Here is a 26,309-nt window from a genome sequence, read left to right as displayed (position 1 = left end):
GACAGGGTAAAGGTACAGTTTAGAATTCCAAAAGTTAAAAGTTAAAAACCTGACCTGCAAAACCTAATCACAAACTGTTTATAAAGGCTGAGTAAACAATCTACTTACAGGACAAGCTCATCCTCCGTGAAAACATTCTGATGCAGCAAATGTAGCTTACATAGCTCTGTTAGCTGTGTAAGCTACATGGTTAACATAACTACATAGCTAGCATAGCTGAAGCTAAACTCACAAAGCAACTATGCAAATTGCTTCATGCAGCTACATAGCTAGCATAACTAGTGTAGCTAAAACTAAGCTCACAAAGCAGCTAGGTTAGCTACATAGCTATGCAATCTGCGTAGTTTAAGCTGTGTTGGCAAAAACTTATGTTGCTAAAACATACTTAGCTACTTTTGTAGTAATGTTACTAACTTAGCCAGTGTAGCTATATTAGCTTTAACTAAAGCAAGTAGCTGATAGTGTAGCTACTTCTAAGGCAGATCTATAATTTAATCCCGGATTAGACCTTTTTCTCTGTTTCATTTACAAAATGTTGCTAAATCTGTCATGTTTGCAATGTGGTTGTCTGGTTAAAGTAACTGACAGGTTTTGTTTGTGAAAAAGTTCAATAAAAAAAAAAGAAAAGATCTAAAACTGGACAGCACTTGAGTTCTAACAGAGACTGCACCTAAAATTAACAGTTTGTGAGAGTGGCTGTCAAAGATGTACAGTCTGCAGTGAGACTATCTTGGAAAATACAGTACACAATCATGCAATCTTCAAATTCACTGTAAAATGCATTCCTCAAATACTGCAAAAGAAAAAAATCAAGCGTAATAATTTAATTTTTTTCTCCACAACATCTTCTACAGATGATGTAATTTTAAAAGTATGTTTTTTGTTTTCTTTTCTGCAATTAGTCCCATTGAATAACTTTGTTCCCCATAAGGTGCCCCCATTGCTGCAGTGGCCCATTGGCTCTATTTGTATGACCGCCTCTGTTGATTCTTGCTCCGCAGCAGACACGGTCGCTCTCCTCCTCTCCTGTGGATGGCGCCCCTCTGAGACAGGCTTGGACGATTTTGTGCAGTTTCGTGTGCAACAAAGTACCGAGCCTGGCTGCCAGGGAGAAGAAAAAAACCGACCCCCTCATACAGTGGTTATTTTCCCAACGTTTTCATACAGTTTCAGTTATTTCATAGCTTCCAGCTGTTTATTTCAAGTTTGATACAAACTGGAACTTACGTGATCAGCTCTTCAGTCGGTGTTTGGACGCGTTGTGGGAAAACGAGGTGCTTATTTGAATTGAAGGCAGGCTTAGCACTGACGAGCTGGAAAAGAAAAAGGAGGACCAGGACTACGAAGCGTGTCGGTCAACCAGGGAGAGCCGGAGGACCACGGTACAGCCGCCGCCAGCGCCACGGGGAGTCGGGGCCCGAGAGGGAACCTGCTTGCCAGGCCCGCGGCTTGATGCACCCTGCCTGCCTCGCCTTAGCCGCAGTCCGAGATGGGGGAGACCAAAATTATCTACCACCTCGACGACCAGGAAACACCGTATCTGGTGAAACTGTCGGTCCCGGCGGACAAAGTCACCCTGGCAGACTTCAAAAATGTCCTCAAGAAGCCAAATTACAAATTTTTCTTCAAATCCATGGACGATGACTTCGGGTCAGTGGTTACAGTGCTCATTGTGTTTAACAAGGCATCAGCATCATCTCACACGGGGTTTCTCTGCTTTAGTACAGCTGGATTGACATCAATGTAGTTCTTACTTCTTCCAGCTGGTGTGTCATCAGTTTTAACATTACCTGTCTATCGATCTTTTGCTCGATTTTTATAGTGTAGTTCCTTTGTTAGCTGCTAGCGAAGAGCTCGCAGCGTTAGCAGGTCTGTTTAGCGTCCCAACCCCGTTTGTTTACATTGCTTGTGTGGCTAGCTTACACGTCTTCTGCCTTGACTTTCTCTGGCCAAGTTTGGCATTTTAGCGCTTGCGGAAGCACATAAAGACACTTTTAACACATTTTCAATGATTTGGGAGCGAGGGAAGTTGACAAAACATCGACATTGATCATACACTGATGGTTACATCTGTCAGCTGCTGGCTAATGTATGGGACGTTTATGCTAACAGGCTAACGTCAGAATGTAAACGGCCGGTTTCAGTTAGCTAGTCATTGAGTGCAGCAGGCCCCTGCTGTTGTTGTCTATTAGACCGAGGAATGCAGAGTTGAACACAGGAATGCCCTGTTCATCACTCTGGCAGCTTTATGAGCATGTCCTTTTGTGTTAAAACATGGCTGGAAAAGTAGACGTTTTATACTCCTTCCAGGCAGGGTCTTCTTAGAGTTAAAAGGAGACGGGGGGTGTTCACTTTTTTCAACATTTCAGCCAGGTTTCCAAAGTTGTTTTTGGACAGACGCAAACTAGGGTGGGGCAACGGCTTCTTAACATTTTCAAGTGGCAAAGACATGTTTGGAGAGGACCCACAGCTATGCATGTTGGGGAGAGTGAAGGAATATCCTGGAAATATACTATTTAAACGTCTACTCCAACCCATGTTATAGATCCATCAACCTGCCATACTGGGACAAACACTAGCTGTCAAAATATTTACCTTACAGACTTTCAAAGGCAGTCCTAACAACCATTACTGTTTTATCCTTCACTTGAATGTGCAGCTAATCGTGTCAGCAGTCAGGGGTTGATCTGTCCCCTGTTGACAGTGGGACAATGTGTTGTCAAGGTAACAGCTGACATCTGATTCTCCAAAGGAAACACTGTGTCTGCGAAGGTTTTCTGGAAATTCACTCAGTGAGATTGTTGGAGGATTCAAGCTACACAAGGAATATTTGCATCCCTACTTCTTCTTTTCTGTCTTTTTTATTTACACAGCTTCAGTACTTTTATTTTAGTGGTAAACACAAGGTTTTCTAAATTTTGGATACTTTTCCAATAACATTTGTTTTGAAAACGATTGCTGCCGTTTAAAGAGCGATGATATGGACGAGTACTTGAACTTTAAAAACTATATGAGAGGAGTGCTAGAAAAGGATCATCAAAAGTTGCAGGCAAAGTCCTATGAATTGTCTAAATTTCCCAAAAACATAGGCAATATCTTTGCACCAAATGTTACCAATGTTTTTTGTGCAAATGAAAGAGTGTGCTGGAGTTAACCTTGAAGTCTTCATGATTGAAAACAAGAAACTATCATTATTGACTGCCTAGAACAGTAGTTCTCAACCTGGGGTTGTTAGACACTGAGAAGGGGTCTCCAGATGCCTTCCAAAAAAATAATGAAAAATTTTAAATTATTTCCAATGGTATATTTTACCCATTTTTATTGAAAATAGATATGCATAGAAATAGTTGTAACATAAAGCATGGTCATTTGGTGAGAGTAGGCTCCAATCAAAGTAATGTTTAAAATCCTTAAGATGTAAGTCTACACATGACTGTTATTGAAATGCATGGCTGTGTTCAACTATATTTCAACCACACACAGATACAGTGGGGTCCCTGATCTCTGCCGCCTTTATTTTGGTGGTCGCAGGCTAAAAAGTTTGAAAACCCCTGGCTTAGAACATCTATTTTTGTCGACATGTTACGAAACAGTTTTGTACATTGAAATATTTTTACTGGTGTGATTGAAGTTTAAAAAATCCCTATGTTGCACCGATGAGGAATATTTGTACATATGAGTGCAAATACATTAATTTGGGGTGAAACAAGGATATATTTTATATATTGATCATTTATATCCACACCATTGTACAGTTTTTACAGGTATGCAGGCCACAACAATTGCATTCTTGACAGTTGCAAACAAGGCATTTCCTGGTTTTTGTTTCCTAGGATTTTAATTGTCCTTGTGGTGTTAAAACAGGTTTTGACTGACCAGAATTCTAATATCATGACAACCCATCGAAACACTAAAGCTTGCTTCTATAAAATGTAGAACAGAGTCATGTCTTGCTTGCTGTAACTCAGTGGTGATGGCTGCCTCTTGATATTTTGGGATTTTATTATTCTATACTAGTTAAAAAGTCCTGATAATCAGATCCTATGCTTGTTTCTTCTCTTTTTAGTTACTTAAATATGTGTTCATTCACTACTCTAACCAGTTAGATAATCCTGCTGTCAGATTCACACCAACAAGGAGCACTTTTATCCTTCAGAATATTAATTTATATTCTCTTTAGCACCTTCATGGTTTATAAAAGTATGTTAGTAAGTGTTGTGTAAAATGTGCATCCATTTCTCTCATTGTCATTGTCTGTCCTGGCTAATTGAAGTATTACTCAGCCTTATGTTTTATTGCCCTCAGAGTGCTTTTGTGTTGGTTAAGGTTTACTGAAACAAAGCTTTGTTCTCTTTACAGGGTGGTAAAGGAGGAAATATCTGACGACAACGCCAAGCTGCCTTGTTTTAATGGACGTGTGGTTTCATGGGTAGGTTCAGAATACATCCAGGAATAATTTACTGTTTTATTTATTTGTTGTTGTTAGTTTACTTTTATGTTTTTACTGTATTCATGAGGTATTTGGCAGCAGTGTGTGTGCATGTCTAACAATGACTCCCATCTGTTGACTAGTGATCACAACCATACTGTGTCTCAAGGGAGAGGCCCTCTGTGATAATATTATTATCACATAATGATCCTAGGGGAAACAGATGCATGGAAACACCCCAGTGTGTTTCCTTGCTCTTTTGTTTTTCAGCATTTTTAAGAAATTCAGCTTCCTTGGGTCCTTTAAGTTTCAAGTCCCTCCACATGTACGACAAAACCTTCACCTTTCATACATACATGCACATGCATGTACTATCTCATTTAGAGGCTCCGAGCAATAATTCTCCTGTCTCCGCTACACAAGAGACATCTGGTCCCAGCGCACAGCCTCCCCTCCTCTCTTGTCGACATAGAAATTGGATTAAGAGCAAGTGGAATCACAGGATTGGAGGAAAATAAACCATAACAAAGAGTCTCACTGCATGTCATCTAACAGGAAGATTGAATCTCACAGTGAGGGGAGAAAAAGTTGAAAGAGTGTTTTGTTTCTTGATATGAAAGGCTGATGCAGTTGGGTAATTTAGCACAGTGTGACTGTAGTTAAAGGTTTTATTTGAAAGTCATCAACAGTGTTATCACCTGGTTTGTGTGCGTATTGTCCAGCATGCATGTCCTGATGTGTCCCTCAGATATGGTTTTTCTTTGCTTGAATTAGTTTTTTGCTTGACTGAGCTTGTAGGCCAGTTTCTCTCTTTGAGTGTTTGAATGTGTGTTATCTCAGGGGGCTGTTGAAATGTTCCGTGCACAACGAAGTTATCTCTGTTACAGTATTTCCATTATTTTTCTTCACTGTTTAGCTGTTTTTTCAATGATCTGATTGATAGCTCTCTGGGGTCTGATTGCCTGGCTTGCTATCATCTCATCATAACAGACCAGCCCTCACTATCCAGCCTGTTGTACTTCATTTTGTATGCTAACAAGTATATTCTGACTTTTACAATATGTTTTACACCTTATCCTAGTGCACCTCAACTGTTGTCCTTTGGCTACACCTAATTTTTTAAAACTAAAATGGTATTGGAACTTAAAGCGGTTTTATCATTTAATATTGCAATAACAGTAGGAAGTATGATAAACAGAAATGAATCAGTGTAAGCTAGATCTCCAGGTTTCTACATGTGCATCTAAAAATAGAATATCATTAAAAGTGTATTTTTTTCCCTGTGGTTTAGATCAAGAATTGAAACGTCATATATTCTAAATTAATCTCATAAAGTGAAACATTTCAAGATTTATTTTTGTTTTAATCATGATGACTATCGCTTACAGCTCACAAATCTCTAAATTCCATTACCTCAGAATTTTAGAATGTCCCTAAACCCCAATCAAAAACTGATTTATAATACAGAAATGCTGACCTTCTGGAAAATTATTTTTGTTTATCCACTCAGTAGTTGGTCTGGCTCCTTTTACATGAAGTACTGCATCAATGCAATAGGAGGTAATCAGTCTCAGGCACTCATGGGCTGTTGTTGAAGTCCAGGTTGCTTTGATAGTAGCCTTCAGCTTGGCTGTATAGTTGTCTGTATAGTTGAGTCTGGTGTCTCCTTGTGAAGTTCCCCTAAAGGTGGGCTCAGACTACACGAATTCAGCCAGATTTAAGCCCGACTGCAGCGTCACACCTCATCATCAAAACTCAGGCCCGATTTAGAGTGTCGGGAATGACAAATGGTCTTGTAGTGTGACATAATTAACAACCCATCCAAGACGCCCCACGACCACGATTCAACAAGACTAGCATGTCAGAATTTTTCGTACATCGTCGTCTAATTTGACACCCTGACCTGACGTTAACGACGCGAATCCTGACGTCTAACAACAGGAGAACATTTGCTCATTATCTTTGCATCATCATTTACAAGATTTACCGCTTTTATTCCCTTTTATTCCCTAAAACTACTGTGTAAATTGTATTTTATTTTATTTACATTTTCACATGCGTACCTTAAGTTCAATCTGAAGGAGAGCCAGTCCATATTGTCCTCCTTTTGATACATCCATACTTATGTCCATAATCCAATCCATAATTGTTTCTTATTTTCCTTTTTTTTTTTTTTTTTTTGAGCAAAAGACCGCTACAATCACACAGAGCGCTTCTGTAGTAGAGTGATTGACTCTCTTTGGCCCGCCCCCAACAACTTGTGAACTTGTACACAGTCGCGGAGACAGTGGTGACGTCAGCATATGCTGAGCTGTCCGGACCACTCTTGTAGTGTGGCCAGGCTGTCGGCCAAGACAAGACAAGTTTTTGGTCGCATTGTCTGACATGGTGCCATCGTGAACGACCAAAAGAATCGTGTAGTCTGAGCCGGCCTTGAGCTCTTGAATCCACTTTGTTTGACAATCCTCTGAAGGCTGAGCTTATCCATGTTGCTTGCACACCATTTCTTATCACACTTTTCCCTTCCAGTCAACTTTCTGAGAATGGCCTAGCCTTTCAACAATGACTTTATGTGGCTTACCCTTCTTGTGGAGGGTGCCAATGATTGTCCTCTGGATAAAAGTCAAGTTAGCAGTCTCCCCCATGATTGTGGTTGTGTGTACTGTAGTAGAGTGATAAAATAAAGGCTCAGGAAGCCTTTGCAAATTTGACTTTTACAGAATATGCTAACATTTTGAGATGGTGTATTTTTGCAAGCTGTAAGCTGTAATCATTAAGATTAAAACAGACAAGTCTTTGAAGTATTTCACTTTGTATGAAATGTATTGAAAAATATCTGGAAGTTTCACTTTTTAATTTAAAGCATGGAAAAAATGGACTTTTTTGCGATATTCTAATATTTTGAGATGCACTAGTATGTCCATCTGCTATTCCACATGTTAAGCACCTTTTTCCACAGCTATTTTGGTACCAGTTAATCTGAGGGGAGTTAATGGCTAGCTTTAGCTTCCTCTGAATGAATTAAAATGGAATAAAAGCATTGCCATTATACTCAGGCCTCCATCAAACTGATTCAACTGCATGCATGCTGAGTGAGAAAGCATTGCTTGTTGCATAAATAATCGGTATTCACAATGATAAATTCATAATAATAATAATAATAATAATGAATCGTGCATCCCTATTTGGAATTTGATGTAATGTGTTAAGGGACTTAATCTATACTATCACTGTGTGCAGGTTAGAAATCAGAAGCAAGGAAATTACTGAATTTTCTCTCGTTCTCTTTGTCTTTGTGTATTTTGTGCCCATTGTGTCAAAACATGTCTCATATTCTTCAGTATTTCTATATTTCTAAATATATCAGAGTTGAAAATTCTGGTATTCTAAATTATTATTTGTTAAATACAAAGCCCTCACCCTTTGTGTGTTTCTGACTCACTATTTCTGATTGCCACGTTAATAAGACATTTTTAGACTCCCCTGTAACCCCAGAGAGCAAAGTGACTCATTGTAGTTGTTCTTGATTTTTTCTGCATTAACTGACTTAATGGTAAAAAAGCCCAATTTTATCCACTCACTGTTTTTAATTTCATGTCAGAAACATTCAGCCTGAAGTGAATAATCAAAAACATTTGATGGTGTGAGCTTCATAAATGAGACTATTTACTCTTTCTCCTTGATATACAGTCAAGGAAACTAAACATGTGTTTAATCTTTGGTCTTTTAAAAAAAGACTATTGAAGACATTTCTAGAGCACTTTGTTGTCAGATCCAAATTTTTATGCAGTAATACAAGCAGATGTGATTAATTAGCCCTTGGGCATAAGGAGAATTCTTCAAGTGGGTCTTTAACTTGATGGATGTAGAGGTTATTAACCAGTAATGAGTTCTTGCTGTGTACAAAATTAAATCAAACTCAATTCTTAGCACTGGACAACTGTAGACCACAGCAAATCACTCCCATTTCAGGTTGAAATTTTTGTCTTTTCTGCTGTTTTTGCATTTAAACCATGCACAGTCCATACAGCTTTTATGGAAAGTATCAAACATGCTGCAGAACTCAAATTCTGATGCTGTATGAGATAAAAAGTTACATCATGAGTGATCAAATGTAACAACTGTTTACTGGAATGTGCTGAAATTGAAATGAGAAAATGAGGATAGAAAAATAAACAGACAAATGATGTATGGATATAATTTCCCTGTAATAATACTTAGCCTATTACAGTCAATGTCAAATATGAGGTTTTAAAATTGTCATTGTTTATTTTCCCAAGTTTGACAATATTATGCAATGATTGTATGTACTGGAAAGTTTCAAAGCTTTTAAGAACTACAGATTTTCTATTTTAACATTTTTAACCACTAACTGTTGCAAGATAATGAAAGAGAGCACTGTCTAAAACACACAAAGTTTGGTATTAAAATACTCTCAGTATGTTTGTGCAACTTAGGCAGTGTGCAATAGCTTGCCTGTTTTTGTTATCAAAAATAAGAAATTGGCTTATATTGTGTTCCTGCGGCTTAAATTTTTGTTATCCTGGTATATTGGCGTCAATATCATTTGATTCCACTGCTATCGTATTGAAGTCTGGCTCTCCTTTGGATACTACATTTTCTACTCATTGGCAACTGCCTCACTGTCTGAAATTTTACTCATCTTGGCAAACTTTCTTTCACTGCAATTTGCCACTTAAGCTGCCTTTTTATAGCGTTGCCATTTCAGCCGGAAATTTATAGAAGACATATAGTGTAGTTCAATGGGACATTGTAGTTCCCACTTTGTTGGCACACCTCTAGTCTGGGACAATAAAACAGGATATTCCCTCCACCCCTTGGATATACAGTAGCTTAGTGTAAACACAATAGTGCTCTGACGTGGGTCTGCTGCCCGTTCTTTCAGTGTCTTTCAGTTTATTCTTCCCTCTCCAGTGTTTGTCTCATCCCTCTCTGACCTGATTCTTCGTCTGTTGACAGCTGGTCTCTGGCGACGGAGCCCACACAGATGCAGGATCAGTGGCAGATAGTTTAGAAGCGGCACCTCCTCTGGAGAGAACTGGGGGCATCGGGGACTCAAGACCACCTTCCTATCAGTCAGTATATTCAGAAAAACATTCTCTGGGTATTTCTTTATTCTTGTGTTTTCAGTGTAATTTTTAAGTGTTAAAGAGAGATAGATGCCATGCATATTTTGAGTTTGAATCCTCCTGTGTTTCTTAATAGCCATGGTAGCAGAGGAAACAGTTAATGAAATGGGAAAAGTGTGACACCCTGTGACTGCCCAGCTGGAAACAAGCTTTATTTTATTTTGTTAAGTTTGGGATTTTTTTTTCATGTTTGAAAATAATCCAATTTAACACGTCAGGAAATGCACAGATTCTCCATCTCATGCCCACAGTTGCGTGTCTCTTGGTTTTAACAGAATGTTAAATGGGGGTGGTGGTGGTGGTGTGGTTTATGTGTGTTACAGGGGGTTTTAGATGATGGGAACATATAGGCATAACAAAAATTAATTGCAGTGCGTTGGAAGAAAGCACCACAATACATGAACGAGATACAACAACACAACGGCAACTTCTGGTCGAAATCCATGCTTCCTTATGTGGCTGGCTTTGAAATAAAATCAATTTTTTCCATGGCAATGGTAAACATCAAATCTATGATGGCAGTTGCTGTGACAAGAAACACACCGTTACAACTATAAAAATTAATTATTTCTTTGACTTTGGAAACTGTTGTAAAAATTTGAGGTAATAAAAGGACTAAACTTAAAAAAGTAAAAAACTGACATTGTACCTTCAAATGTATATTAATTACTGTGTATAGTGTAGTTTTTGTTTTATTTTTAGGTGCAGCTAGGCCAGTTAGTAATGTTTTTAAAACTTGTAATGTAAACAAGTAATGTGATTTCGATGAGAAATATATATTTACCTGAATCTAGTTTAAGAAACTCTCAAATGAAGTTTGATGCCTTGATATTTATGAGATTCTTTTTCTTTTCTTGACATTAACTTTTGTTTCATTTTACGGTCTCTGTCTGAAGTGGGAAGGCAGCGAGTGGTCGGGACAGTTTGGACAATGACACAGAAACTGGCTCTATGGCATCGCAAAGGAGAGAACGGGAGAGGCCACGGCGGAAACACACTAATGACCACGGTCAGAAAATGTTTTCTGAATGCTGGTTTTGTTTTCCAGATGTGCTGAAATTGTCAGTCTTCTGTTCCTTATTTAAAAAAAAATCAAACTTTGTGATAAGTACTCAGACCCCTTTCACTTTATTCTATTTTGCTATGTTGCAGCCTGATGCTATAGTTGAAAAAAAATCATTTTTATTCTCATTAATCTACACTCAGTACCCCATCATGACAAAGACATGACAAAACAGAATTTTAGACATGTTTGCAAATTTATCAGAAATAAAAAACTGATGGCCGTGCAGATGGTTGAGTGATTTAAAGGCGCTACCCATGTACGCAGGCGACCCCGGTTCGAATCCGGCCTGTGGCCCTTCACCGCATGTCTGTCCACACTGTCCTCCCTATTTTCAAGTCTATCCACTGGCCTTCCTCTGTATAACAAAGGCATTTAAAGGCCCAAAAATAAATGTTAGAAAAAAAATAGAAAAAGAAAGAAAGAAAAAACTGAAATATCAAACTGATATTTAGGCCCTCTGCAAAAAAATTGAAGTTTAGCTCAGGTTCTTCGCATTTCTCCCTATTATTGCTGAGATGTTTTACACCTTGATTAGAGTTCACATGGGGTGAAATAAATTGATTCAGCATGATTTGGAAAGGCACACACCTCTCGTTAGAAGGCCTCACAGCTGACAATGCATATCAGAGCAAAAACCAAGCTATTAGGTCAAAGGAACTGCCTGCAGAGCTCAGAGACATAATCTGGGCTTATGGCAGAGTGGATAGAGGGACACTTCAGGTTGATGTAAAACACATGAAGGCCTGCTTGGCTTTCACTGGGAGTTTTTGCAAACACCAAGCAGGCCTTCATGTGTTTGGGTCTAAAAAAGGGTCTGAATACTTGTATAATACTTGTCAGTGTGATATTTTAGTTTTTTAATTTTAATACATTTACAACAATTTCTAAAATTCTGTATTTACTTTGTCATGATGGGGTACTGAATGTAGATTAATAAGAACATTTTTTTGACTGTAGCATCAGGCTGCAACATAGCAAAATTGAAAAAAGTATAGAGACTCTGAATACTTTCTTAATGCACTGTAAGTTGCCAAAATTGCAGACTGTATGCATGACTTCAGAGGTCCACAGATTCACAAAAATGGTGCAGAGGCTGATGTTGCAGAAGCTTTTGCAAACTGTGACTAATGCCGTCATGTATTATTCATCAAAAGTAGAGAAGCCCCAACTCAAATGCAGTGATTTACTCTATCATTCTGTTATAGCAAGTAATTTCTGATGGTGTTTCTTGAGATTTGACTTACTTATCTCAAATCCTAACTCAGAGTTGCACAAGCAGTTTCTGTTATTTTTGCCTTCGATAGAATCAAAATAGACAGACAACACCACACTTTTCTTCTAGAAGGGGTTAACTTACCTCATCATTGCAGGCAATGGCAGCATGGCATGCCATCATCTGACCTATCACAGTGACGAGCCTGTTGTTCTGTTTGCTAGATCGCCAGAAATGATCCTGATGGCATGAGAAATAACATTTTTAGTGATTTTAAAACAATAAAATAAATTAATCAATTTTAATGGAAAACCAGCTTTGTTTTCATCTAGTATTAACTTATTTTGAAAAAAAAAACGGACTAAATGTATTTAAAGGATAATGTAGTGAAGTATGTTGGTTCTGGGCTTCCATAATAAAGGAATCAGTATGATTTGAAGGACCGTGGTTTCAAATGGGATATACTCTGTTCTTTTATATTGTTCTTTTATTTCTAGCTTGGATCTCTGATCTCTTTTTACAGGTTCTTGTATTTTCATTTGTCCCTTGTATGTTTGACTTCTCCTGATTTCACTGATGTTCCACTGCAGGTGGAAGACAGAACGGTTTTTCATCCCGGCCCATTGGACGTGGGGGCCCTGAGTATGACAGTTGCTCGTCCTTCATGAGCAGCGAGCTGGAGTCTACTTCCTGCTTTGATTCAGAGGATGATGATGCAACCAGCAGGTCAGACGTTTTGTGGAACTGTTGAGCTTGATTTTCACAAGTGTAGTTAGACATTTTGCTTGGAGCAAGGCATCTGGATTTATAGTTGATGCTTTTTGGCTGAGAGTAATACAGTCCTGTAGTCTGGTGGTTTTTGTGGTTACCCCCTGAGTTGTCCTTTATGAGAGGTGGAAATATCTACAGCCCACTGATGGGTCTCTGCTGTTCGCTGTCTTCAGGCATCTCACAGGATGTCATTCCTGCGGATGCAGCTACAAATCTGGTTTTAAGCTTCATCATGTTTAAGAGTTTCTCTGGAGTCCAGAATATTGTTATCTACAAACTTTGTCCTTTTTTTGTCTGATAAAATCTTAAAATTAGCGGGTTTCATGATGTTCTGAAAACAGTGTAAGATGGTCCTGACTCCTGGCAAACACCACTTTTATTACATAACTGTTTTAACAGCCTCTTACTTGTTGGTAACAGTATGGGCTTTGATTTAATATTGTCAAGATAAATGGGGAAAGTAGCCTCTGTGTCTGTCTGGGTGACTTTTGTATCATAGATAATTAGGCCTGTTTTCATTTGAGCAGTATCAAGGTAAAGATCTATAATAAAAATCTAATTAATTTGATACAATCCTGTTCAGCTAACAATTAACATAAAACGTTTGGTTATTTGCTCATAAATTAGCCAATTGTGTGTATAGTTTCTAAAACGACTCTTTGCAATATTCTTGTCTTGTATCTAGATTCAGTAGCTCCACTGAGCAGAGCTCCTCTCGTCTAATGAGACGACACCGCCGTCGCCGACGGAAGCCCAAGGCCTCCAATATGGACAGGGTGAGATCACAACACCAATCTGACAACCCTGGTTCTTATTCTCACATTTCTTTTCTTTTAAATTTCTCACTTGTCATTGCTGTTCCCTCTAGTCCTCATCATTCAGCAGCATCACAGACTCCACTATGTCTCTGAACATCATCACTGTCACTCTTAACATGGGTAAGTGTCACGAGAGCCGCACACAGAAAGCAGTTACACATGTTCGGATGAATAGAGACTGTTTTGTTTTTGAATAAAGCCTCTTTATAAAGCCACACACTGAGCTTTATTTTTTTACAGAAGACAGGAGGTTTAACAGATGTAACCACTTGTTTCCATATTGATTCTGGTCTTGATTATCTTTTCTTTCCTTTTCTACATCTCTCTCTACTCACAGAGAAGTACAACTTTCTAGGCATCAGTATTGTGGGTCAGAGTAATGAGAGGGGAGATGGAGGGATCTACATCGGCTCCATCATGAAGGGAGGAGCCGTGGCTGCAGACGGACGCATCGAGCCCGGAGACATGCTGTTACAGGTGTGTGTGGATTTTTGTAAAAGAAAAAGAAACACTTAGGGATCAAAACATGTGTTTGTTTATACCTCTGACACGAACTTGGTATGACTTACTTGCTCGAAGTGTAAGCACCAAGTAAAGTCTTTAATTCAGATGGGAAGGAGTAAATAAAAGAAAACATGTGAACAGGATTTACTGTATGTGTCAGTACATTGTTTCACTGCAGAACCATTGTAAAAAAAGATTTATCAAATTAAAATAAAGGGAACCATACAAAACTAAAAAGGAATAGTTACAAAAATACCTCCTGACACTGACAACAGACTCTGCAAAGAATACACATAGTTACATGATAGAAAATCATAAAATGTTATAAAGTATGGACCTACAGTACCTATAAAAAGTATTCAGCCCCTTGGATGTTTTATCCTTTTATTGATTTTATAAACCACACATTGTCAGTATAGTTTGGCTTTTGACAAAAAACAAGTGACAAAAACTCTGTATTGTCAAAGTGAAAGCAGATTTCTACAAAGTAATGTCAATTAAATAAAAGATATAGAATGTAAAATAAGTGACTGCATGAATATTCCCCCCCTGTAAAGTGCAGTGCAGTGACTGTGTCTCAGGTGATTTTAGTTCAAAGACACCTGTGTGAAGGTAAAGTTACGGGTTAATCAGTATTCCTGGCTACCATTACACTATGTAGACAAAGGAACACTCCAAGCAACCCAGAGAAAAGGTTATTGAAAAGCATAAGCCAGGGGATGGATACAAAACAATTTCCAGGGGGCTGAACATTCCCAGGAGTACAGTTAAATCCATCATCAGGAAGTGGAAGGAATGTGGCACATATGTAAATCTGCCTAGATCAGGTCATCCTCACAAACTGAGTGACTGTGCAAGAAGGAGACTAGCAAGGCCACTAAGACACCTATGACTACGCTGAAGGAGTTACAAGCTTCAGCAGCTGAGATGAGAGAGACTCTCCATACAAAAACTGTTGCCCGGATTATTCATCAGTCTTTTGTTTTATAGGAGGGTTGCAAAGAGAAAGCCACTATTTAAGAAGAATTAGATAAAATCTTGATGCGAGTTTGCCAAAAGTATGTTGGAGACTCCATGGTCAAGTGGAGGAAAGTTCCTTGGGCTGATGAGACCAAAATGGTGATTTTTGGCCATTAGACAAAATGCTATTTTTGGTGGATACCAATTAGTGTACATCACCACAAACACACCACCTCAACTGTGAAGCATGGTGGTGGCAGCATCACGCTGTGGGGATGCTTCTCAGCAACTGGCCTTGGAAGGTTTATAAAGGTAGGGGGTAAAATGGATGCAGCAAAATATAGGAAAATCCTGGAAGACAATCTTATTCAGTCTGCAAGAGCATTATGGTTTAGGAGAAAATTTATTTTCCAGCAAGACAGTGACCCAAAGCATACAGGGAAAGCTACACAAAAATTGTTTAAAGACAACCAGCTGAATGTTCTGGAGTGGCTGAGTCAAAGCCCAGACCTCAGTCAAGTAGAGAATTTCAGGCTGGACTTGAAAAGGACTGTTCCACGTGCAACCTGACACAGCTTGAGCAGTTTCGCGAAGAAGAATGGAGTAAAATTTCAGTGTCCAGATGTGCTAGCCTGGCTGACATCTATCCACGCAGACTCAATGCCGTGATTGCAGCCAAAAGTGCACCTACTAAATACTTGGAGTGGGTGAATATTTATGCAGTAACTTATTTTACCCTAAATTTTTTTTAATTTAATTGACATGACTTTGTAGAAATCTGTTTTCACTTTGACATTAAAATGTTTTCATGTTAATGCTTGTTTTTTGTCAAAAAAAGCCAAATTATATTGACCATGATTGATGTATAAAATCAATAAAGGGATAAAACATCCAAGGGATGAATTGTTTGTCTAGGCACTGTATTATTTGTTTTAAAGACATAGATATTCACATATACATATTTATGAAAGTTGTTTTTTAATTAATTAATATTTCTCCATTTTCTTTTTACCCATATTTTGCTATCTTTTATAATTTGCATGATATGATAACATGTAATGTAGGATGTCTGATGCTGATTTAGCTTTGGTAATAATGATATATTTTATCCAAAAGAATTGCAACTCAGTTTGAATGTGGCTCCTTATATTGATCTTGGCCCATCCCACAGTCAGCAGTAGCTGTTACTCTGCAAGTTTATGACCTATTGAAGTTGCTTTGTAGTGCAAGAGCCTTCAAATGCCTTCAGATATATTTACAGCTTCATTTTCAATTTATTTCTACAGGTGAACGATATAAACTTTGAGAACATGAGCAATGATGATGCCGTTCGAGTCCTGAGGGACATTGTACACAAACCAGGGTAAGCTGCAAAAATGTATGCTTATTCTTTCACAAGCAAAGAAGAGATATTCTTTAAAAAAATACATAGGATGTAGTGAAGGTAACTATTGTCTCTGTTTATGAACAGCCCTATTACTCTGACTGTGGCCAAGTGCTGGGACCCCAACCCTCGGAGCTGCTTTGCACTGCCCAGGAGTGAGTATTTGTCTGTCTTGTCTTTCTCTTACTGTATTTCTGAATGTCTTAGTCTTGCTTTGTTGAGAGGACCCCACTCTGACCATGATACATACATGTGATCGAGCAGGTGAGCCAATCCGGCCCATCGACCCAGCTGCGTGGGTATCTCACACGGCAGCCATGACTGGGGTGTACCCTGCGTATGGCATGAGCCCTTCCATGAGTACTGTCACATCCACCAGCTCCTCTATCAGCAGCTCTATCCCTGAGACTGAACGTGAGTTGCATCGCCCCCTGCTGTTAGGGCTTGTTATTAATGCACCAACCAAAAAAAATGAATCTGTCTATAACTATCTTTACATTCACTCACTCTTGTCCTTGCATGTTTTTCAATGCACGCCTGTTTATCAGCAGCTCTGTTGTGACAGTCAGGAAAAAAGCTCTTCAATTGTTACGACCATCATAAAACATACAAGATTTGTGATATTTCAATTTTTGAACACTCGTCTCTGAATGTGAAGCCTTGCCGCCTTAACTTTCAGAGATACAGTAATATCAGAATCTCCCTGAGACTTACAAGTAAATCTCTGTGCTAAGTGTAGCCCTGCCCTTTTACTGCATTCCTGGGACGACTCTGTGCTCCAGCTTTTTCTGTGTTCAGCCTCACTGCTTCCATCTGCTCAATAACTCTTGTCAAAACGAAACCATAACTCTCAACCTCTGTCTCCCCTGTAATTTTGGGAGAGACACAGACGAGTTGTCTTTCTTGATGAAAACATCCTTCTCTCTACACACCTTCTTGACCTAATTGATACGATCCACATTTTTGGGAATTTTCCTTACAAACATCTGGATTTCCTTGTGACCACAGGAAAAGAATCTAAATCATTTTAACGCTGTGAAAAAAGTGAGATCTTTGATTTAGGATTATGGATGATAGGGATTGCTTAGTTGCTCTTTTATATGGTTTGTCTAACTCTATTGCTGCAAAAGGTCACTCTAAATGTTACTGCAGAGACATTTAAAGCAGGAAATGTTTTTGTAATCAATTCATCTGTGTAACAGTACAAACAGTGCCTCAAATATAAGTTTCAGGCTTGTTTCTGCACTCATATTTTACATAGTGTTCAGCCAAAAACAGGATTAAATCTGCTGTGGAGAAGACGGCTTCAACAGTTGAATAATAAAAGCCTCCACAGACAGTGCATGATTTCATAAAGATGCTTTAAAGGTCCAATTTTGCATAAAGGGTACAACTAGGATGTGTGCCATCATGAGCTTGCACTGCTCTGGCATTTGAAGCAGGAATCAGGTTCATATAAGGTGTGTTTATAAATATTGTCAGCATTTTATAGTAGAAGTAGGAAAAATCTAAAAGGGAGGCTTTCACAGTTTTATGCTTAAGGAATGGTCACAGGTAAAAAAAACAAAAGGTGCATTACAACACTGTGTACATGTTTGAAATGCAGTGAACCTTTATGAGAGGATATGTAAGCTGTGATACTTTTCTCAGGAGGACATTCACTTTATCATGATCAGGGGTTTTATCGGAAACAGCTCAGTTGTAGTCCAATCCAAACAAGACTGCCTGATTCATGTTTAGGACCGCAGAGGTCAAATTACAGTCCAGACCACAGGAAACCGAATATTATCTGAGGTAAATTCTTACACTGACCGACATTTTTGTACTTGCCTAGATTAGGTAACAGTACTCAGCTCTGCTATTAAAACTTGTTAGAAAGGAAAAAATCTACTCGACACTTCAGTAGGGCACTTTAAATGCCTTAAAAGCAGTTTCAGTGGTGTACAAATACACAACTCTCAGGCAGATTTGAATCTAATTCAGCTATTTAGGGAGGATGTGGTTCAGCCCCTGTGGTAACTTGAATGCATGTCTTCTGATCTTTCCCAGGATTCGATGACTTCCACCTCTCCATCCACAGCGACATGGCAACAGTTGCCAAGGCGATGGCCTGCCCCGAGTCAGGTCTGGAGGTGCGAGACAGGATGTGGCTCAAGATAACTATCGCTAACGCTTTTATTGGTATGTCTGTCAGAGCTCAGGCCATAGCCCAGCATTTATCATTTCCTGAACTAGCTCATGTATGTCTCTGCATGTTATTAGCGTAGTTCAGTCTGTGTCACCATAAGTTTGCCATTGTAATGGCTTGTTACATAAAAAAGTCATTGGTAATCTTTGTTTTAAAAGGACTGATGGGCAGTGCTTTAACTCAGTTGGTAGAGCAAGGTGGGAGTCCTTGACACAGAAGTCATGGGATGAATTCACGGTCCCTGTGCTGTTCTGTGCCAGTCTCCACTCTATCTAAATAAAGGCAAAAATCCCCAAAACATTGTCTTTAAAAGTTATGATTAAACAAAATCCATCTATCTAGCTTTTCTTTATTTCTCCACATCCAGACATTTCTGTTTAAGCAAGAAAAATACAATGCCTTTAAAAGTATTCACCCCTTGGATGGTTTCCCCTTTAATTAATTTTATAAATCAATCATGGTCAATATAATTCGGATTTTATGACAAAACATTTTTACGAAAAAAAAAAAAAACTCTTGTCAGGTTGCAGAGGGATCGGGCATTAACAGCCTTTTCAAGTCCAGTCACAAATTCTCTATTGGATTGAGGTCTGGGTTTTGACTCGGCCACTCCAGAACATTCACCTTGTTGCCTTTAAACCATTTCTGTGTAGCAATTGCTGTATGCTTTGGGTCATTGTCTTGCTGGAAAATAAATCTTCTCCCAACCTGACTGATCAAGATTGTCTTCCAGGATTTTCCTATATTTTGCAGCATTTATTTTACCCTCCACCATTACAAGCCTTCTTGGTTGGCTGCTGAGATGCATCCTCACAGCATGATGTTGCCACCACCGTACTTCAAAGTGGGGATCGGTGTGTTTGTGGTGATGTGTAGTGTTTGGTGACTGCCAAAAAAAAAGAGGTTTTCTTCAACAGTGGCTTTCTTTTTGCAACTCTCCCATAAAGGGTGATCCCCATGTCACTCACTGTGAGACTACTAGCACCGATGTTGAATTAGGTCAGTCACTTTAAAGGGGGTGAATATTTATGCAATCACTCATTTATCTTTGATATTTTTGTCCATTGATATCACTTTGTCGAAATCTGTTTCACTTTGACATTGAATAGGTTTTATTGGATTTTGTATAGACAATTTATAACATAATTTAAAGGGTAAAACATCCACAGGGATGAATACTTTCTACAGGAACTTTATTGCCAAACCCAAAATCATCCTCCCTGATCTAATATTATAAAGAATAAAATGTTATGAGTAGCTGGTATGTCCTAAATATGTTTGTATTTGTGATGTTTAGGCTCTGATGTGGTCGACTGGCTCTTCCATCATGTTGAAGGGTTCTCAGATCGCAGAGAGGCCCGCAAATACGCTAGCAACCTTCTAAAGGCGGGCTACATCCGACACACCGTCAACAAAATCACCTTCTCTGAACAATGTTACTACATCTTTGGAGATCTCTGTGGCAGTAAGTAGACACACCTTTTTTTAAGCAAACATTTGCCATCAGTTGACAGCAGTAATAGTAAAGTGTTATGGTTAAGTTATATCTGTTTTCAGTGACTACTATTGCATTTCTCATAAATGGGGTGTAGAGCTGAAAGTCTTCATCAGTTTTTTGTTCTGTCTCCCTCAGACATGACTCACCTGTCCATTCATGACCATGATGGTTCCAGTGGGGGTGCCTCAGATCAGGACACCCTCCCTCCTCTGCCACATCCCGGGGCAGCTCCCTGGCCCATGCCCCTGCCCTACCAGTTCCCCATTCCTCACCCATATGACCTGCCACAACCCTTCCATGGAGGGCCAGGAGCTGGCAGTGCAGGAAGCCAGCACAGCGGTGAGTACAGGGATATTATGCTGTTTAACTATTAGTGCTTTCAAAAGAACACATTGATTTCAATTTATTAATAATCACACAAACATAAATCCATAATTCTTTTAAGGCAAAATAATCACACTGACGTCATACGTCACTGTTTTCTACATTTGTCCACTGTAGCGTAGTAAACTGGATGAAAAAACGAGTCATTCACTATTATTTTATACAACTGAAAGATATGCACCATCCAGGATTAATAAATAACACAACTTTTAGTCTCTATCTCTCCCCTGTGCTTTTCCAGAGCGCTCAGAGACACTCAGAGACAAGCACACTCACCTGCATGCAGAGACGTGCTGAAATGCTACGTCCAAAAACACTGATTTCATCTACTGATATGCAGACTTTGCTGTTTAAAAGTTTACTCTGGTGTCCCTGCTCTTAACACTTCATACAAAGGTCCAGTGCCGTTCAAAAGATGTTTGTTTGTTTGTTTTGTTTTGTTTGACGTCACTTACAAAAAGCTTCTTGCATGCGCTAGCGTGTGATGAGACTTGTTCATGAAGAAAAAGGACTTAACTTCAGTGACTAAGAGGCAGAAAGAAATGTAGAGGCAGAGAACCTGTGGAGACTGAATGCGGCGGTAGGCCAGTGGATGTTTGTGTGTTAAGGGGATAAGTAGAATGTCAAGTGTCTATGGAGTAACAAATCAGATACAGTAAATTGGAAATTCATTGTCAATAACATGAAAAGAAGAGTAAAATATGAACAACAATGTATCATGTATACATAGATTTAATTATATCACCAATTAAAAACAGGATTATACAGTAAATCTGCCTTTAATGCAGTGTTGCTCATATTATCCATGTATGCAGTTTACTATGATTAATTATTCACAAAGCCATTAATTAATTAGATGAGTTTTTTTTGATCGCCTGACAGCATTAATAGCTACTTTTATTCATGCATTCCAGAAGAACTTCTAGAAAATTTCAGAGTCCAACAATAACAACAACAGAATATGAATCTTAGACCAGGTTGGTTATTATAAGGTGTGACTTAACCCTATAGAACCCAGCGTACAGTAAGCATATCCATTTTTGATTGGCCATAGATTTGAAACTGGATTAGATAGATCAATCATTCTTTTTGCATATAAAACCTGGGGAGTTACACTAACATTTCACACATTCACCATGTTTCAAAGTGCTTTTTCATTGCAGTGATGGGTTTGTAAAAATACACAATTAAATGCACATAACAAAAATCTTAATAAACGAGACGACAGGTATTTGCAGCACTTCCTATGCTGAAATAAACGTCATCATGTTGTGGGCATGACCTGTCACATGATTCTTAAGTGTCCCTACCTCATAGGCTCCCCACCCCAACAACAGGAAGTGGCATATTTTCACAGGAGTTGTATTTTTTTCCACGGAATACATTGAAGAACTTAGCCTGCACACATACTCGCCCTCACTCTCGTTTCACCCCTACTTTCCTACAAAAACACTCAGACACACAACCCACACACACCAGACATCCATCACACACACACCTTTGACACACTTCCACACATATGTAGTTATGGATTCGCAAAACCCCGGTCGTGCCAAACAGTTTTAGAGCTGGCGCTTTTGATCTAATTACAGCGTCAGATGAAGAGTCCAACTACTTATCTGGCTTGGTTTTTTTATAGGTTACAAAATTGACTATATGTCAAAATGCAAGTTATGTACAGACTCCAAATAAATTTCCTGTGGTTCCAAAGGATATTGTGCAACTTTTTTAAATTTACAAATTTGAGGGATACAGCTGTGCAATTTCTGTATTTTAAAATATATGTGAAAAAAACAAAACAATTTCCATTTTTTTAGGTTCATTGTACTTTTAAGCCATTTATTGTAGTAGTTAAGACATAAGTCAATAGATAGATGAGTGAATAGATTGATGTGAAGCAAATAAACATACTCCCAAAAATTGCACTACAGTATGTAAAAATGTAAGAATATGTCCTGGCAGACTTGCACAATGGTAGGTTTTAAAGGGTTAACCTAAAGCACAATGCAACAGCTGTTTTGGGATGAATTTTGGAATCATTCTCTTAAAATGTGGTACTGTCATGCATAGTAGAAGCCAAACTACTGGTCATTTTCATGTTGTCGACAGAAAGTTTGGACCTCCTTGTTTTGGCTTTCAGCGCTACTTTTCTCGCTAAGAAGTTCTTGATGCTTTTTAAAATGGAGTATAATACTTGCCCCAATATACTTGAGTAAAAGTAAAATGACTGATTTTAAAAACTCCTCAAAAGAGGACAAGAACACATAAAATCACTAACCTTGCAAAGCAGATGGATACGCCTGTTTCCGTGTTCCTCACTGGCGAGTCCATCTTGCAAAGCTCCTGTCTGAACTGTTTGGGCTCGGTTAGAAAGTGAAAGGACCAATCAGCGACGAGGGGCAGTGCGCTCAGGCGCGGCGGAGTTGTGACACAAGCAAGCAGCAACAAGAGGCCGGTGCAGATATGGTGGAAGAGATTAGTGTGGATGCTGCTAAAGCGTACGTTTTATCAGAACTTGATGACGTTTCTTCGTTAAAAGAAGAACAAAGAACAGCAGTGAGTTGTTTTCTTTTCAAAAACAACGAAAATCGTGTACCGACTTGTCTACAGTTGCCATGGTTTACGTTATGCAGTTCTCTATGGAGTTACTCCTCGGTAGCGGCTACGCCACGTGTATTGTTGCTCTGATTGGCCCATAAAGATGTGACAAAACGTTCATTCAGTCACCCTCCGAGTTTTTTGTCAGAGCCTCTACCCTTTCCCAAATGCTGTGTATGAGAGGTTTCCCAGATGGATGTGTAAAACAAATCCATGTGGCATGTCAGGTTATAAAATTACATTAATTCCAGTAAATATAATTCTGTGCTTTCTACCCCTGATTACTGCACATTAGGTATCAAAAGTTGCTTCTCAGTACTTGAAGTAAAGTTAAATGACTTACTTTTTACTTTAACTTGAGTAGATCTATAGACCAGTACTTCTACTTCTTCTTAAACAAATTTTAACCCAAGTAACTGTACTTTTACTCGAGTTCAATAGCCTTACTTTGTCCACCTCTGGGTTAAAGTCAGGGTGAATTTGGGTTTAACATTTTTTTCTCTTCCTGCATTTTGATACACAACTTTCCCCAAAATGGTCAGGAAATTAATTTTCAGGAGTTTTGTGCATTTGTGAAAGCAGCTTGTGTCATAGCAAAATGCCAGAAAAAATGTCCAGTGGTTACAGATTCCATCTTTCTGCCTTCTGGTGGTAAGTTGTTTATTTTGACTAACATGAATCCTCAAAAGCAATGACTGCGCAGGAGCAGACATCCATCCAAGCCACAGAAATTCTGTGTGATGTGTCTCTTTACACTGAGAGATTCGAAGAACTACTTTTCACTTTTTTAGTGTTTTCATCCTTTGCTCTCTCCTGCAGAGGCTTGAAAATACCAACAGAATTTACATCCACACTTCACATAGTTTTATGTCTAGTTCATGTTTAGGTTTGTGAACTTCAAAGATATGAGGAAACAGCCTACCTCTGTTAGTAGTTAAAATATCCCATCCAACAGCTCCTACAAGTCTTATTTACATGTTTTATTTTGTTTATTTAATGTGTGGAAATAGAAAACCAGACATTGTGGTTTATGAAGCTGCTTGCTTACGCAATGGAGGTATTTACTGACTAACAACAGCTGGGCCCAATGACTGCGCAGAACATCTCAGACGTCCTGTCCTCATTTGTGGTTGCATGCTACCATTGACTGTATTCCTGAATAGTTTACTCACTTAAGAAATACGACATGGTACAATTTGGAAGTGTTTCCTAGCTTCAAGTGTTGATGCTTGGCTTGTCCCAGATCTAGTTTCCAAAAGATGCAGATTAAAGAATCTCCTTGTGTTTGTGGATCTTATTGCAACAAAGGATGATCTTAAAATGTCAGACTGTTCCTTTACATATAAATTGTTAGTGTTACTATCAGGCTGACCTTGCCTCAAAAGCAAGTAAGCCGTTTCTAGCAACAAAATAAAAATGTGTAATTGCCTTTGGCTAAACATTTTAGCCTGTGGGAGGCAGTGAATGCTCAATGACCATGTCTCCATTAGTCATGCAGCTCCCATGAGAGTCTCCTGCAAACTGGGTCAGTGCTGCCTGCATCACTTCTCTACCACTCAGAGAAGAGTGGGTGACTTATGTGGATCACTTTAATTTTTATGTTATTTTTTGTATATTTTTCTTTGATAATAGCTGTATCATTTCCTTGATCCACAGGAAGCAGCGGTTCCAACTGCAGTAAGAATGAAGGGCGGAAGTCTGGTGGAAGCGGCAGCGAAACAGAGATCAGGAGCCACCGAGCTCCAAGCGAGCGCTCAGTGGCTCCCCCTAGTGAGCGAAGCGTACGTAGCTCCATCAGCCACCGCAGTGCCAACTCCCACTCAATAGCCTACGGTCCTGGCCTTGTTTACGGGCCCCCTGGTCTGCCCCCCCAGCCCCAACATCTGTCTACAGCTGCACCTGGCGCCCCACCAGGCAGAGAGCTCGCCTCCGTGCCACCGGAGCTCACTGCCTCACGCCAGTCACTCCGCATGGCGGTGGGCAATGCAGGAGAATTTTTTGTTGATGTGATGTAACAGGTTTTAGGCTGACAACAACGTAGCAGAAAGGGCCTTCTCGCGTCATTTTAAGACTGAGAAGGACAGCATGAAAAGACAAGAGGGAGGGAAGATTGCAAAAGCTCTAACCCAAGGCCTTGATTCATCTACCCACAAAAGCAGAGATGGAACAACTGTGCCGTGCATGTAAAGAGAAAATGTTCCTCCTCTCTTATGCTTTTCTTCCTAGAAGTAGTGGACATATTTTCTTCAATGAAGAAACCCCCTTGCTCAAGATGGAACCAAAGCGCCTCTTTCTCCGTTTCCTCTCCTCGGTGGGGAAGAGTTTGCATGAGGACAAAAGAGCAAGAGAGAGGGAGGGAAGTGGTGGAAACAGACAGCTGGGGAAGATGACTCAGCGCTTTGCTACATGGATGTTTTTCATTTGTTCTTCTTTTCTCTCTTCCCTCCTCTCTGCCTTCCTTATCTGACTTTCTCTGTCCTCCCCCACCCCTGCTCACCACAGAACCAAGTGAAAGAAACCTCTTCCCTCCTTCTGTTCTTTCAATCCCCTGACCTCTAACAAAGAAAAAAAGAATGAAAGAAAGCCGAAATGAACACTAACTGTTAACTTTATTCAGACTTTTTAACTATTTGCTTGACTTGAGAGAGAAAGAAATGGAAAAAAATTGTATGTAGTGCAAGAGAATCACAGTCCTTCTTACTGTAAGAATGCATTTGTTTTATTATATACGTAGTTGTTCACAGCTAGTTTCATTTATCAATGCTAAACATGAGCATCCAGCTTGAAGAGTCATTTTTACACTACATAACTGCATTTTCATCTGTTAACCAGAGCATTTTCAGACTCTGTTGTGATAATGTATAGTGGAAAAAAGTTTCTTACCATGTCTTTCACACTACTCTTTTATCAAGGAAAAAAATGTCTTTTTATTTATAAATATAGTTTTATGACTTAACCTTGCCATTGTGTGTTATGTTTTTATTTGTGTCCGTGAGCTTGTGAGGCAGAAACATTTGCCTAAGTGTGTCGATTTTCTTTCATGGTACCTGAGGTCATATTTGCGTTTAAAGTCTGTGGATTCCAGACAGTCCTAGATCAGGAATGTGAAGGTTAGGCAATCTGGTGCACAGATGTGTGTGTTTGTGTATGTGTGTAGGGGGGCTGTGTGGGCAACGGGATCAGCATGTGTACTTTTAGGTTTGTCTCTAAAGTGAATGACCCCATGCAAAATGTTCTTTATGGTTGAAGAGTGATGAAAAGTTTTATTAATGTGAAGAAAAAATAAATTTGAATCAGATGGGCTCAACAGTAAAGCATGCAAAAAAAGGACCACCCACATACCACT

General features: G+C 39.1%; 1 protein-coding gene across 1 annotated transcript; it reads left to right on the top strand.

The window, feature by feature from the left end:
- The first annotated feature begins 1,012 nt into the window (after positions 1 to 1,012).
- On the top strand, positions 1,013 to 25,919 carry LOC121520077 (segment polarity protein dishevelled homolog DVL-3-like). The gene is made up of 15 exons (XM_041803323.1): positions 1,013 to 1,650; positions 4,360 to 4,429; positions 9,410 to 9,525; positions 10,476 to 10,588; positions 12,449 to 12,584; positions 13,315 to 13,405; positions 13,498 to 13,567; positions 13,785 to 13,924; positions 16,198 to 16,274; positions 16,383 to 16,450; positions 16,560 to 16,709; positions 18,345 to 18,476; positions 19,781 to 19,948; positions 20,117 to 20,320; positions 24,620 to 25,919. Exons 1-15 carry the CDS (start codon positions 1,490 to 1,492, stop codon positions 24,976 to 24,978), a joined length of 2,055 nt encoding a protein of 684 aa, XP_041659257.1. The 5' UTR covers positions 1,013 to 1,489; the 3' UTR covers positions 24,979 to 25,919.
- Positions 25,920 to 26,309: the final 390 nt, after the last annotated feature.

The sequence above is a fragment of the Cheilinus undulatus genome, linkage group 13 (genome assembly GCF_018320785.1).
Source record: "Cheilinus undulatus linkage group 13, ASM1832078v1, whole genome shotgun sequence".
Classification (NCBI taxonomy): domain Eukaryota; kingdom Metazoa; phylum Chordata; class Actinopteri; order Labriformes; family Labridae; genus Cheilinus; species Cheilinus undulatus.
The sequence above is the reverse complement of the archived record's forward strand: the minus strand, read 5'-3'. Positions and strand labels throughout refer to the sequence as shown.

Excerpts from the sequence above, each read along its gene's own strand:
- LOC121520077 (XM_041803323.1), top strand. The coding sequence starts at position 1,490 with ATGGGGGAGACCAAAATTATCTACCACCTCGACGACCAGGAAACACCG. Across the intron at positions 9,526-10,475 it reads TCAAGACCACCTTCCTATCA|TGGGAAGGCAGCGAGTGGTC; the intron begins GTCAGTATATTC and ends CTCTGTCTGAAG. Across the intron at positions 16,451-16,559 it reads CTGCTTTGCACTGCCCAGGA|GTGAGCCAATCCGGCCCATC; the intron begins GTGAGTATTTGT and ends GTGATCGAGCAG.